This window comes from Parasteatoda tepidariorum, chromosome X2 (genome assembly GCF_043381705.1).
Source record: "Parasteatoda tepidariorum isolate YZ-2023 chromosome X2, CAS_Ptep_4.0, whole genome shotgun sequence".
Lineage (NCBI taxonomy): Eukaryota > Metazoa > Arthropoda > Arachnida > Araneae > Theridiidae > Parasteatoda > Parasteatoda tepidariorum.
The window spans coordinates 57,077,646-57,094,179 of NC_092215.1; the positions used below are offsets into that span (position 1 = coordinate 57,077,646).

Sequence of the window (16,534 nt, forward strand, 5' to 3'; positions counted from 1 at the left end):
TGTTGTTGCATGAGATTTTTTTTAACAGATCTTAGATAATTTTAAATTGCTGACTTCAAATCTCCAATCTGTTTCTCTCTAAAGGCTACATTTTTAAATGCCATTTTTAGTCTATTTTTTTGTCGAAATATGCTAATTTAAAAACGTTATATACAACAGGGGTTTGTATATATGTTGTGACAACTTCCAGGTGAGTTATGGTGCATCATTAGGATTAAAATTGTGTAGGAACCCATGCATACGTTGCTGTGACTGCTTCCTTGTTGATGAACTGTTTCTTCTCTGAACAAGTCGTGACACGGGAAGCACTCCTAGCCGCGTACGACGACATTTCCGGGCAAGGGTTTCTATGCAGTTTTAATCCTTATGATGTGTCTTAACTACCCTAGAAGTTTGTCGACAAGGAAAAAAAAAGACTAAAAATGTCATTTAAAAAAATCTGTAACTTCAGAAGCAAAAAAAAAAAAAAAAAAAAAAAAAAAAAAAAAAAAAAAAAAAAAAAAAAAAAAAAAAAAAANAAAACTAAAAAAAAAAAGAAAAGAAAAAAGAATTAGATTTGAAATCCTCCCATCCGAAATAAGCAAAATCAAGCATTTTTATAAATGCAACAAAAATTTCTTCCCCCACTGAAGTAGATAAATGTAGTGTGAGAAGGTGCGTTAACATAGTGTAAAACCTCTAAATGGTCTCGCCACATTGGAGGTCGTTCGTGACAAATTTTTTCACTCAAACACGGCAATATGCTTAAAAATAATAATAATTTACTGCCTGATTTATTGATAGGAATTCGTAATACCATCAAAATGAAAGAAAGCAGTCAACATTACTTTAATTTTTGGCCGATCACTGGTCTAGTGGTTACTGTATTGGACTACGGGGCCAGAAGTAGTGGGTTCGTATCCCATCGTAGGCATGGATGTAACTTTCTCTCTCTTTATGTTCTTTCTTCTGTGTGATTATGGGAATGTAACCCGCCCTATAAACGGGTTGTTTGACATGGGCAATGATACTCCAAGCCACAGGTGCCGGTAAAGATAAGAGAGTAGCAATTCGGGCATTTCCGAGGCCATTAAAAAAAGCTTAATTGTTAAGCTGTGTCCCCAGGAGGAGGAATTTCCTTGTGAAGAGCATGCTGTTGTTTCTAGATTAAAGTTTTTGGATCAACTAAAGACTTCCTTAAAGGTTCTTTTAAAATTGCGGGACAAAATGATACAGAATTTTGTTCCTCTTATTGTCAAACGACCGAGTATTATTTACCTGACTTGATGTTGATCGTTAATATAAGTAGATTGTCTGTGTAAAGAATATTGAAAAAAGAAGACATTCGAATAAGTATGGGATGATATACCCAAGAAATAATTTACAGGGAGAGAAACAACCAGCGTTGAACAGTCGACCAAATTTTGAGTATACAACTATCAAACTCCGTATCCTTGTAATTTTGAAGTCAGAAGAAAACTCCTGACTCAAGCATTGGGACAAAGTAGCCTTTACGGAAGACTTTTTAAGGGAACCAAGCTGCATTTGCATTACATGGAGAGAAAAACCACGAAATTCTCCCACTGTTTGCTCGCCGGCAAGGAATTTTAGCCCATGATTCGGCTACTACTAAGGATATTTTATATAAGTATTGTGGTCAGTGCGAGCCAAGAGCAGAATTCATATCAACCAACCACCGTTGGAATTCAAACCTTATTTTAGGCGAATTTATACCTGATTTATACCCTGAGTAGGCAAGTCTCTCCTAGTAGTGGTTGGGGGTGGGCATAAACACGCCTTACCCTAGTAAATGCACTTAATAAAGGTTAGATTCATCTTTTGAAGTGAAAGAAAACGCCCCCGTGAGGTTTGGTCCCAGTAGTGGACGTGGGTATAAACCCGCTTCAAGAAGAACCTCTATTGCTATCCCCCTAAATATTGTTTCTTTATAAACAGGGCCAGTTCCAACTGCCCGGTTTACATTATGTCCATGGAAATTAGTTCCCTATCAGGAGTCGTCACCTACCCTATTGCTCAGGGGTCTGCAAAATAGTTGATATCGACTCTTCTGGTTCGATTATTGTGAAATTCAAAGTCTGTCCGATTTTGGGTGTCGAGGAATGAATACCAAATATCTACAAATCATCTAAAAAATTAAGCAATGATTTTGAATAACGCTTTGGAGATATTGAATATACGTACATCCAAGAATCAATTATCAGGCCACTTTCTGCAGCTCAAGTTGAAAATATCGACAGTCATTATCCAAAATAATTTGATTTTCACAATTTAGTTTTGCCAAAATAAAATAAATCATTTTTAGAAATAGAAAAGTTATTCTTTTTCTAATATTTTTTATAGAGGGGGATGTAAGAAAATTAAAAAAAATTTGGGGTCAAAGATAAAAAAAGTTTGTCAGTCCCTGATCTACTTGATCGTCGATCATTTTGACTACTTCACATCAAAGTGGTGTTCCACAAAGTGTTCCACGAAACCAAGAATGTTTTACTTCACTACTTGGTGTATAGAAGCCACCATCATTTTCTTTCAGTAATACTGAAATTTACAATTATACTATGATATGACACACATAAGAGTCAGTAAATGTATTATTGCGATTAAATATAAAGTAAGAATCATTAATTAAGAATAATATATACACTAATTTTTAAAATAAAATTAGTTTGTAAATCAATCATACAAGTAGCTAAGAGAACACAAAGACAAAGTCGAACAAAGTTTAACAGAACGGTGAAAATCAGTTCAAAAGAAATTGAAAATCACTTAATACAGTTCACAGAGATTTGAAAAACAAAATATAATAATTCTTATAACGCAATTAAAAGCATACATACCTATTTTGATAACGAACATCTTATTCATTAAAATCGCAACAAATTGCTAACAACCAAGTTTTGCAAACTAATTCTCGATTACAAACGCTTACTTCTGGCGATAAAAAAAGGTGCCAACACACCGTCGTTTTCAGAAAGGAAAATAATTCTCGTTTAGTGTGAACGAGCGAGAATTTGGTGTAAGCTAATTCTATTATAAGTGTTTAGATTTAAATTACTTTATTAGATTTACTATTAGATTACTTTAGATTATTAGATTTAAATTAATTTAGATTAAAATCGTATATGAGAGCTCGATATAGTGTTAACCCGGTGTTCCTCCACATAATTTTTTTTTCTTTTGGAGAGATATTACACCACAGTTTTTACACTCTTTTCACGTCAATCAAATACTATTGTTTTTGATAAACAGTTACCTTTGAAAACTTTTTGCAAAATTTTTGTTTACCCATACACTAAGATTCATCATTCGGGTATCAGAAGGGCAGACGTGTTGACCCAATACCTACTAGAAAAGAGAAGGCCTCAGCACGGGTAACAATAATCAAGAAATTTGATCCTTCAGTAGTCCAAAGGTAATGACATCCTTCGTGTTTTCCAACACTTAGTAGCCCGAACGTAATGAAATCTTTTTGTTATCCACTGCGCAGTTAGTCGAACTACTAAATTGATTCATGCTGAGGCATTCTTTCATCTAGTTGACCATTCTTTCAGGAGTCACCATATTAGGTTTGCCAACGTTACTCCCACAGTAAGTAAGGTTGGTAGTACAGAGAAGAAGGAAAGAATAACTCTGATAGCTAAGTAAGTAACTTTCAAACATGAGGTTAAATCTCTGACTACCATACTTTTGATCTAATGATCAGATTTTCACGCACTAGGACTCAATTGCACCTAACCTTAAATATGCTAATTAAGAAATGAAGGCGATATTTTAAGTTAGAAATTAGACATAAAAACTCGGAATAAATATGCCTTTTTTCCGACTGATGTGGAATTTTGACTCAATACATAGAGTTTAGAATAGCGAACGTCAATAGCCTTAACGTGGGCACTAGAAAGCAAACGAAAAAGAGGCTGACCCATGCTAACATGGATAAAGATTGGATTTAATTACGACTCCCTTTATTTTAGGGTATGCTGGAAGACTTGATGAACTCGTCGCAGCCAAAGTCCCCCGCAGGAGAGGAGGAGCAGGTCCACACTGCCGCAGGGGGTCCGGCGAAGCCCCTCCGTGGCATTTATTAAATCCAGAGTAAAAGTATGACATGGTAACATCTCATATGTTTACAGAAATTCAGTTACATGAAGAAATGTTACAGATCGTCTATAACAGATGAAGTATTGGAGGTAATACGCCAGGCCAAAAGGCCCTCATAATATAAAATATCATAAAATCATAAAAATATTTGTACAACAGGATGATCCGTGGACCACAGGATATGAATAGATAAGGCATTAAAAACAACAACAGAAGTTTAAAATTTGATCAATTAAAAGAAATTTATAAGGTAAGAAAACATTGGACTTAAAATAACTTCGTAACTTAATGTATCGTTTGCACTAATTAAGTAGCATATTTGAGGTCACTCTTTCGAGCCATTAAGATTGAGTCCTTGAACGTCAAGATCAAAACATCAAAAGTAGTTTAGGGTGCTGTACTAACTTAACAATGTCTCTGTAAAATTGTTTGAACTTGTCTGTTTACCTACACAATGAAAAAGATGATGTGTAGATAAAAATACTTACAAGGAAAGAGAGGTCTACCATCTTTCCTGGGCACCACAAAGTGTCATCAGCTATGAACGGCATCGCCTATCCTGAAAATAACAATACTTTACTTAAATATTTCATTTTCATTCATTATCTCAGACTCACTTATATAAAGAGATTTTTAAAATAGACATGTCTAGAAAATAATTAGAATAGAATTGAGCACTATTTATCAGAACTACCCTATGAACCAGATCGATCAAGAACTATGCATTTTCCTCCTCTTTCTCTAAAAACAATTTCAATATTTACTATGTCGTACATGTATTGTATACGCAATAACTTCGATGTATAGTACAGCTTATATGTAACATCGAACCACATTTGTAGAAGTTAACATTTAGAAAATGCTGAAAGATAAACACGTCATTTGTAATATGTTAAAATACGTACAACTGTAATAGCAAGTCCGAAACCAGGAAAAATGTGAGGGAAATTCTGCTAAAATACATCGCATAGTAATTTCTTAAAATTGCCCAAATACACAGCGTTGCACGAAAAAAATCCCCTCCACACTGTTTTTGCGTAAAATTTTTTCCTGAATCTGATAACCATTTTAACCCCATTGCCCCCCTGTTTCTTGGGGAACACTCCCTCTGTATTTATCACTTCCTGATACTTTTATGGCCTCACATCACCATAGCCAAGTACCTAGTGCCTTTAAGGGCCTTTAACAGCCATGAGAGGAATGGCTCGTAATTTTGATCCTAGTCAGACGATGTGCAACTGAGCTGTTACCCCTCTTTCCCGACTTCACACCGCAACCAATGAGAGGACTTTCAGTCCCTTGTTGCGTATACATGCTGGTTGTTTAGTGGGGTATCAGGATCGAACTCACAACCTCTAGCTATTCACAAGCGAAGTGCGTAACGCCTTAACCGACTTAGCTACCGGAGCGAATATTTTCATGGCCATGAATTTTTTCGAATCAAAGCGATGACTGGTTGATACGAATTCCTCATACGGCTCGCACCAACCACTGTGCTGACGTGAAATATCCTCAGTGGTAGACGGATCATGAGTTAGAGTCCCCTTGCCGTTATGCTAATCGTGGGAGGTTCTTGTGGTCTTCCTCCCCATGTAACGCAAATGCCGGTTAGTTCCATCAAAAAGTCATCCACGAAGGCAAATTTCTCCCAATACTTGATCCAGGAGTTCCCTTGTCTTCTTGATTGGGTTCAAAATTACAAGGCTACGGAGTTGAACATCAGTTGTCGTAAACCCCCCCAAAAAATTGGGTCGGCTGTTCAACAACGGTTATAAAATTAAATAAAGTTTCAGGTTGTTCAACATGATATTCGAAGAAATCAGTTTTCACTCACCGTGCATGATTAGTGTCAAATCTTAGTTACAATGTAACAACTTATACTATTTCATAAATAGACATTTCCCTTATTCAATCAATGTTAGGCTTTACATTTTCTAAGTTTAAAAAGTAATATGAATGTAAGCAAAACTGCCATGGCCACTTTCAAAGAATTGGCTACTTTAAATCTGTTTTTCCAATTATTTTTGGAAAGCGTTCACTTTTAAAATCATACTTCTTGATATAAGAAAATATTTTTTTTAAAAAAAGTAATATGATGAACATAATTTGGAAAAAAATTAAGTTTAAGTAAGTTTAAACACTTAACTTTCTTCAATTTTAGAAGAGACACCATACATTTCGATTAAAAATTTAAAGTATTTTAGTAAATTTAATTCATTTTAAAACAGCTATTCACAAGAAAATATAAAAATTTATGTGGTCACATAGGTGCAAATATATATAATGGATTTGTACTTATTGAAAGCTGTATTTTCTTTATTTTATTAATTTTTTTTTAAAACTTGTCTATTTTTTTACAACCAAAACTAAAAATCTATACGTGATTAAAAAATATCCAAATTAATTTCAATGAAATAAAACGTTTTTGTTAACTTTATTTTCCGCTATTATTTGTTAAATCTATAACAAAAATTACATTCAATAGGTATTTATTTTTTTAAAAAAAACTTGTTTTACAAAAGATAAATTGTTTATTAGATGAGTTTCATATTTTGTTAAAAACATTTCATGTTATATCCAATTCTAACTCTTCATTGAACGATACTCTCATATTTCTATATTTGTGACAATAATAAACGTATATGTTTATAAGTAAAAATAATCATTATTTAAATTGTTTCTTATTCTCATAATAAATCGACTCTCTACGATACGAAATTAAAAATAAAAGTGACAGTTTCCTTCACAGGCATACAAAAGGTCACACGACCATCTACAATAATTTACAGACCTAAACGAATTTGGAAAAATTTTATATTAAATTTGTTATTTTATTCCGCTATATAAAAGTTTAGATGATAAGACAATGCTTTTCATTTTACTCATATCAAAAAATAATCTACATTATATAGAAAATAATTTTATTTCACAAATATTTTTTTTAAAATATGAATTTTTTATTTTATTTCATAACCATCGTTTAACAGCCGACCCAAATTTGAGTTAACGGCTACCAATGTTCAACTCTGTAGCTTCCGAACCTAAAACAGCAGGCAAGGTGGATGGTTCAAGGTAGATGGATCTTCGTGGTAGATGGATCATGGGTTAAAGTCCCCTTGCCATCAGGCTAACCATGGGAGGTTTTCATGATTTTTCTCTCCATGTAACGCAAATGCGAGTTAGTTCCCTCAAAAAGTCCTCCACAAAGGTAAATATCTCCCAATACTTGAACCAAGAGTTCCCTTGTCTTCCGGATTGTGTTCAGAATTACAAGGCTACTGAGTTAAGGAGTAGTAGCTGTAAACTGAAAATTCAGTCGACTGTTCAACGACGGTTATAAAATCAGAAAATAATAATACTTGAATTATAGCAAGGAAGGAGATTATGAAGGATTAGATGGACTGGAAAGTAATGTTGTTTCGGCGCATTAAATATTTGTTAGCCTTAAAAACCAGTTCATTTCTTTCGATCCCTTTCGATTCATTTTCGATCCGGCATTGAAAGGTTGTTGATAACGAGGGTGAATACATTATTGATTAAAAATAAAGTCTTCATAACAAATATCAAAGGCACCAAAACGACATTACTTGCCGGTCCCCCTAGTGTATAAGGCAGTATGGTAGGAAAATGAAACAGTTCAATGGTTAAAAGAGATTCAAAGGGAAAAAAAGGGGGCTTAAAGCTGGAATATGCAGAAAATAAGTTAAAGAATTGAGAAACTAAAAACGATTATTTGTATTGACTTTCTTTACAAATTAGACAGAAGAAAAAAAATCCCCCCTCTTAGACTCGCTTTTTACTACAATTGCCATGTTTTAGAACTTTTCACTTTTTTAGCCTTTCACAAGAACTTCAGTGTTAAAAACAATCCTTTCTCAAAATAATGGTTATAAAATAGTTATCAGAAAGTTATTAACGTAGGATCGTGTTTTCACTAAACGATGAGTGATGGGAATCATATTCGAATTCAGTAAGAATTAGCTGAAATGGTCTTAGGGTTTGAATCACTTTGCACAATAGGCTCTCTATTACAATTGACCTAATTCGTTACAAAAATTCAAATGCAAAAAAGTTGAATATTATTACAAGTTTTGTTTCATAAAATTTAAGTGTTCTAAGCAAATATTAGAATTTTTCATGATTAGAATTTGCATCAAGCTTCATCAAGCGTAATAATTGATTTCTCCCATCTAACCTCGAAGAAAAATTAAGGGCTTGATAAGAGGCATCAAAAAGCCAGACTCTTTGGGGCTTCAATGAACAGCGTCAATATCTCAAAGAGGTGACCTAGGTTTAAATCCTGATGATGATTTCACAACTCGTTTAATGCCACCACTCGCACAGATCTGTTGTAAAATATCCCTATTGATAAACACAAATCATGTCTTAAAATCCACTTATCATTGGGGGTGTCGTAGTTTTTTCTCCCATTTAAAAACAAGAGTAGACAAGTTTGATTAAGCGCTTAATACAAGAGTTTCTTCTGGGTTAGGTTCAAAAACACTAGGCTACGGAATTAAATACAGATAGCAGTAAATCCAAAAGGGATTGACTGTTCAAAGTTGGTAATAAATTAAATTAGATAGCAAAGTTCAAGTGTAAGTCTAGGTGTGCAGGTGGTAGTGCAGGTCCCATAAACGTCCTCAACAGAGCCGGCTAAGACACACTAAATTATTACAAAATAAGGAAAAAAGTATGAATAATAGGTTTAATGATAATTCTGCATAAAAGTGTTAACAAATTTTTCCTAAACGATATAAAAAAAACTGCTAACTAAATTCTAATTAGATCTAAGAAAAAAATGGAGATTTTTATTAAACACCCAACGAGATTAAAAAAAAACTTCAAAAGAATCTGAAACAGATTAAAAGTAAATAAAGTTTTTACAGTATTATTTTGTAATAATTTAATGTATGTATATGTTGTGCAAAATCACTTGCGGATTATGATTGTTGCATTTAGAGCGCTGGGTAGCCTCTCTGAAGCTTCGATCTCAACATTCAAGAATCACAAATTCCTTGTGGACTCAAAGATATGATCCTCTTAATGTGATTATTAGGAATCCAAGTTTCAATCTCTTGACATTGATTATTCATTTACCTGGACCATTTTCACTATCTACTCGTCTTTTACTTGCTTTTTCGAATGTTTTTGTTCCAAATGTTTTTTTTTTTAATCTTTTGTTGTAAGGTGACAAGAATGCTAATTCTCCAAGAAACTAACTCAATAATTTCCTGAATCCCAGATTTTAAATCTGTTTGAACGAAGCATTTTATCGCTTGAAAGCTATAAAAAGAAATAATTTAACTATTATTATTTATTTAAATTTATTTCATTATTTCTTTGATAGTGGCATCGAGGATAAGGAAATGCGTCTGAAGCCAAGTTTACGATCATATTATGGATGCATTAAATTATATAGCTTTTTTTATATTTTATATTTTATATCCGTCGTTGAACAGCCGACCCAATTTTGGGTTTTCGACTAATAATGGTCAACTCCGTAGCCTTGTTTTTTGAACCAATCCAGAAGATAAGGAAACTCCGGAATCAGTACCCCCAGAGGTATTGATTTGTTAAGGAAACATGAAGAACTTTGCGATTCGACAGATTTAACGTGCATCAGTCACCATTTACTACACGGGGAGTCTTCGGTTGGCTGGGATCGAACCCACAAACTCTTGGACATGGGCCCAAAATCATATAACTTGAATAAGTTCAAGCAAATAAGAAAAAAGAAAATGTAAAATTTTAATCCAAAAATTAATAAACTCTATCAAAATACGCCTAAAATACAACCTAAAACATCGAACGGTTCCCAATTTTATTCGGCTATGGAACTTTAAATAATCAACCTTTTTCCTGTGGAACCGCGACTTTTGATACAAAGTAAAGGAAGACAATTTTGAATATATTTTGAATTACTATTTTGACTTAGACTTTTTACATTTAAAAAGAGTTTTAAAATTAATAATCTTAAATTCGGTTTTCTGTTCAACAGTTGAGTTTGCAGTCTTGACGCTAAATTTACCTAAAAATTTGCTCTTTGCATTGCTGTAAAATGAAAAAACAATTGCTATGAACGTTGAAAATGGTTAAATGGAAAATTAATGGTTGGGAACGTTGAAAATGGTTCTTTATTCATGAATTCAGTTGTTTTATTTTGATTTGAAAAGAGCAATGTGTAATACTATTACATATTTTATAAATGCATATCGTTTTAATACTTTAATATATATATACTATATGTATATATTTAAAATATAATTTCTCTCTCTTTGACATTTTATTTGAAATAATTTTGTTAAGGCAATCGAAATAACAAGTAATCATTGAGTGGATTTCAATATAATTTCAAAGATCAAAAAGGTAAAAACTGTTTCGTCTTGGAAACCCTATAATTCTCCTACGAAATCCTAGGACCACCATTTGAAAATCCCTAAAATACATCTAGAATGAATTTTAGAATCGATACATGAAAGAAACATTTTCAAACAATTACGAATAGGAAGTTAACATGTATGAAATAATTGTCCCTGCAACTAATCTAACTTTGATTTCTGGGGTTAGGGGACATTCTATAGTCTCATTCGATTTTTAAAAATTTCAATTGTAAGCATAATTTCTTAACGTCCTTAAGAGAATGTTTGTAAAGCTGCCAATTTTAAAAAAATTTACTGCATTGATTTTGTAGAAAGTTGTGACGAATTATCATTTTTTCAATCTTAGAGACTGATCTTGCAAAAATATTATTTTAATATCCCGAGAAGTATTGTAATTTAATATACAGCGTTACTAAATGAATAATCCCACGAACTGAAGCGAAACGATGGTATCAAAAAATCATGAAGAGGATAATAAAAGTCGGCATGTTTCGAGCATTTAAAAATTCACGTCGCGTGTCATTCATGCCTGGTGAGTTTTAAAAATAGGTGCCAATTTTTGAGTGCTCGAAACATGTCGACTTTTATTAACATCTTCATATTTTCAAAGCAATTGTTTCGTGCGTTCAAATACATGCATCCATTTTCAAGACTCACTAGACATGAATGAGGAAAACAAATGTGGTTTGAAACAGAAATGGTAATATTTCTAACGAAAGAGGGAAAATAAAGGTTAAATATAAAATTAGAATAGCCGCGATAGCTGGAGATGGAACAGAAAATGAATTCCTTCACATTCTAATCTTGTTTACATCAGGAGAAACCAGACTACTTTAAAATTTAGACTACAGCAACACGACAGATTGTTAACAAGAATGTAATAAATCATCAATTACCTCACATTCTTGGAATTTTGGTCACAATTAATTTCGGCACAAATTAATTTAATTAACAAATTAATTTTGAACACAAATTCATTAATTAATTTAATTTCGATAATGCCACAATTCTTTCCAAATCTGTTACATCAGCTTATCTTGATAGCCATGAATCTTGTTTAATTCATATGAATGCCAATTCTCTTGTTAAAAACATGAGTTCCTCACTGTCTCTCCATAGCACGTGGAAATAAATTTTGCCTTGATTTGACTCTCACGGTCACTCTGGTTTTTCTACTTTTTTTACCTTTATTTTTCATTTTAAATTTCACTATTCGTTGCCGTTGTTTTTCTAGTTTTGTTTTTCATCTTAATTTTCATTTTTTGCAGGTAACTTTAAATTTTCTTAGCAACTTTACATAAACTGCACCATCAAAGGCTGTTCTGTGTTCCTGACAAAGGCATAGAACGGAAACAAATCCGAAAAAACTCTAGAACCTGCTGTCGTATGTGATTCAGAATAGGAGATATCTGTATTAACGTGTTTCCAATGGTTTTCTGGATACTCTGTATGATTGGTAAGGGATTTCTAATTTCCAATGTTTCCAATGTAAGGAATTTAAAAATTTCTGGACTATCAGCAGTCAGGACTATCCAAGTTCCATTTTTTTTCTCGTCACAGTTAAGCATCTATTGCCTTACCACTTGTGAATATTTCCCAGGTTATTCTTGCCAGTTTGTGACGTGCTTTAAGACATAGCTTGTGGCGAATTTGTTTCAAAATGATGTATACTCATGTCCATAAATTAAAGATAATTCCACCTTGAAAAATAAAGGTTCAGAAACAAAACAAACGTGACTTATTCACAGAGTGTTTATATTAAACAAACGATGAAGTTCGAAAAATATAGTGTATATATGATACCATTCATAAGAACTATAATTTTTCTCCTTGGAGCAATTATAAAAAATATCTCCTTTATAAAAATTTAATATTAAATAGTTGATATGATGGTTAATATTTTGAATGCCTAGGCATGCTGAGTATCAAATTATCGTGCTCTGAGAAGATTACTCCATTAAGCAAGCAATGCACTCCGAAATTCCAGTACACATATAGGGAGTGTTTCAAAGGCTGTAACTAGTCAGACAAGTATGGCTCACACATACAGTGAGAATAATGGCCATTTCATATGGGTGATATCCTGAGATTAAAGGCATTCGATTACGAAGTTTGCTTAGTGAGGACGGGTGTCCACATACAAAATCGCAATTCTGCTCCCACGTCACCTGCTTAGCAAACTTACAGGTTGTTTTAGAATGATGTCACAACAAATTCGGCCTGTCATGGTTTCGATTTGAACATGTAGATCCGTACTGGAGTCCAGTATAATTCCACCTCAAACGAGCTATCACGTAATACTGTAACGCTGTCATTCAATGATGTCGTCGTAACGGGTAGCTGACGCTCCTCATATCAAAGTTTGACGAGAATCAGACTGCAAGCTAAATCTGGACTTCTCGGAAAAGCTCACTCAAGCCAACTATGACGATATCTACATTGCGGATTATCTACTCCTGGCTAATTGCTGGTGGCTGTGAGTTGCCGTGAGCGGAACACATCTGAGAGGTCAGCGAGCATATATACCAATATTTTTCAAACGTTAATGCATGGATTGATTTGAAACTGTGGTACCCGTGGTTGCAAATAGCAGACGCGACAGGTTGGATGCTGTGCTCCGTCTGATTTTTTTCGCTAGTTACTGACAAATACCGGTCTTCATCCGGTGTTGTAACTCGCTAGCGACCTGTACTGTAACGTCTACTGACATAACCATCATCTTGGAATCGTTACTAAAGCCTACAGATGACAATTCTTCGGATACTTTCATCTGCACATATTCTAGGTGGCAGATAATTCTACCACGTAAAAAAAATAATCCTGCGTTCTGCTTCATAACTATTCGGTTATGGACTCGTGGCTTATAAAACGCTTGTACACAATTTTGGTGAAACTTTTACCTTAAAGTTACATTTCCGGAAGATTCTTAAATATCGTTAACTAAAGACATGAGTGCATGTGTATTCTCGAATACGTCTACACTGATAACTGTTTTTTTTTATTTGACGAATTGATATATTGTACCTTAATACTAATCTCCGTATTTGCCTATCCATTTGAACACTTGTCGCCCGCGTGTCGGTTTTCGGGAGAAATCATCTTTTTTTCAACGCTTGATAAATACCTTGCTTAGATCTTTTTAAAATAATAGAGATTTCAGAAGCACCTTACCCTTTCTTTCGGATGTTAATTTATAAATTTTCCAAATTTCTTTCTTTTTGGTGAATTTTTCAGCTTGTGGGATTATGAATGTCAGAGATTTTGATTAGAAATAATCTGCCTGTTTTTCAGGAAATACGGTGCTTCATCCAACCAATCCCACATCTACCAAGAAATTCCTAAAGTACTAAGTTTTTGAGGTCATTTAAAATTTTTTTTTAAAAATCGCAACATTAAATAATAAATTCAATTTCAATTAACGAACATTTCTTGATAATATTTCACTTCGGTTATAATTTAAGAATTTTTTCGTTATTACTTCAGATACTTTTCAATTTTCTGCGTGCTTAAATTTTTGAAACAGTGCACTCTATTAACATTCAATCCCTTAATTAAAATAATCCGAAATTTTTTTTTGTAACTGTAAGCAGATAGTTTTATGAATTTTCCTTTCTAAACATGGAAAAATATGAATTTATGTAAAAATTTTGGATTATATTGTAGAGTTCGCTAGATCAGACCGGCAGATCGGAATACCGAACCTGCGACCTCTCATCCTGATATTCTTTCTGCTGTCAGAAATTATCTGCAACTGACTGCAGGATACTGATGTCATAATTATTCATCGCACATTTTCTCCAGTATATATATGCATCTGTGAAACCACAAAACTACTACTACTCTGTTATACTCTATTTTGAATTTTAATTTATTTTTAGGTTAGTCACGCAGCTTTTGTGACTCTATCATTTTCCCGGAAAATAAAAGTGTTTATTTTTATCTTCTGATTGTTTTGATGTTGTCTTTGGTTCCGTAAAAATGTAGGAACGCTATTCCTCGTTCCCACAATATATATATACACTGGTAGACAAAATTAAGAGATGGAACACATTTTCCCAAATATCCCTTAGGAAAATTTGCCATAGGTTTGTCATAAAAAATGCCATAGGATATTCCTGTAGGGTTTTGCCTATGGCAAAATTTTGCCATACATATATGGCAAAAGTGTATGGCAAAATTTTACCATAGGCAAAACCCCATAGGAATATCCTATGGCAAAAGTGTATGGCAAAATTTTGCCATAGGCAAAACCCCATAGGAATATCCTGTGGCATTTTTTTGTATGGCAAATTTTTACCATACGTATATGGCAGAATTTTGCCATAGGCAAAACCCCATAGGAATGTCCTATGGCATTTTTTATGGAAAATTTTTGCCATACATGCATGGCAAAACCTCATAGGAATATCCTATGACATTTTTTTATATGGCAAATTTTGGCCATAAGACTAAGATGTGCTACAGCTTATGACGAAATATTTTTCTACAGGCTATGGTACACCTTTGCCACACAGCTATGGCAACATTTCTCGTTGATATTTTACCATACATCAAAAAATAGTTTCTTACAAGAATCTTTCGCAATGGATATTGAAAATTCAAAACTTAATAATTGTAGAATAAATATATACCCAGAAAGCTTTTTTTTAAAATTTCTTTGATAAACTTCCCCTGTTTAACTTGCAGAANTTTCTTACAAGAATCTTTCGCAATGGATATTAAAAATTCAAAACTTAATAATGGTAGAATAAATATATATCCAGAAAGCTTTTTTTTAAAAATTTCTTTCATAAACTTCCCCTGTTTAGCTTGCAGAATCCTTTCTGAATGCTGTTCTTATTCAAATAAATTTTAAACGGTTAGTACTAACCGTTAGAAAATAGGTCCAGTGGTCGGAGCGAGTGGGGAAAATATTGGTTACGTTGATTAGGAACAAAATATACTGAGTACAGGCAACCAATATTTGCTAAAACTGTAAAAAAAAAGGAAAATAGAAAGTGGGTCTGGAGGTCGGAGCGAGAATAAAATGAGTTAATTTGATTGATTGGCATCATAATTAGTTAGATAAGCGTCAGATATTAGACGAACCTAAAAGAAAGCGAATTTAAATAATGGTCCGATGGTCGGAGCGAGTATGAAAATATTTTAAATTTTGATATGTGATACTAAGCTAAAAATTAAACAGACTACTAAAACAATAAAATACTATGAAAACTCAAACGATAAAGAGTGGGGCCGGTGGTCGAAGCGAAATTATTTTAAACCAGACCAAACAGGACAAAAGCCGAATATGTAACGGTGCAACCAGTGGTGGCATGTGAGCAAAATTGTATCTATAAAAAAGATGGTATTAGACTATGAAGAGCTAATAATAGAAAACAGGCTAAATTAGTTGATCCCCTACTAGTGAGGGATATAGAACTCATAAAATTTATGTTGAGTTGTGTTAAGAACAGTTAGAAAAGAGAACGCAATATAGAAACATTTGTAAATACAAATCATGTTTAAGACATTATTAAAATTGGCAAAATTAATAACTGCTATTGACACTTAGTCATCAGGGATAGTAAATAAAAATTAATTGGGTATATGGAATCGCTGTGACGAAAAAGTTGTAAACTTAAGGAAAGATTAAATTGTTAAAAGCATTTTTGGTAACAGCCTGCAGATGATATGGCCAGGGACTGTGCCGTTGATGATATTAAAACAAAATAATTGTCAACCAGTAATCCAGCAAATCTAGTTAAGTGATGACCCTAAGCTATGTATAAATATGTAACAGAACATTGTGCAAATATATGTGGATACTTAAGAAATATTAGTTGGTAGAAATATTATATAGATAGTAAAACACAGAGACATGATAAAAAAAAATTAATGGCAATCAAAAATTAAACACAAAATAAAAATATAACGCCCTAACATAAGTAAGATAATGTAAAAAAGCATTGCAAGAACCTAAGTGGAATTAAAATCAAAATCTAATGAGAATGTAAACACTGACTTTGATATTGATATATGACAGCAATAAAATGAAATTATCCCCATTTAATTTT

General features: G+C 33.1%; 1 protein-coding gene across 1 annotated transcript in view; it reads right to left on the reverse strand.

Moving 5' to 3' along the window:
- The window catches only part of LOC107453372 (ecdysone-induced protein 74EF), a 386,074-nt gene that overhangs the window by 170,636 nt on the left and 198,904 nt on the right, over window positions 1-16,534 (reverse strand). Inside the window, exon 6 of the mRNA XM_071188231.1 lies at window positions 4,584-4,654. Within this exon, the coding sequence (XP_071044332.1) occupies window positions 4,584-4,646 (63 nt within the window). The 5' untranslated portion in view covers window positions 4,647-4,654. The remainder of the gene's footprint in view (window positions 1-4,583; window positions 4,655-16,534) is intronic.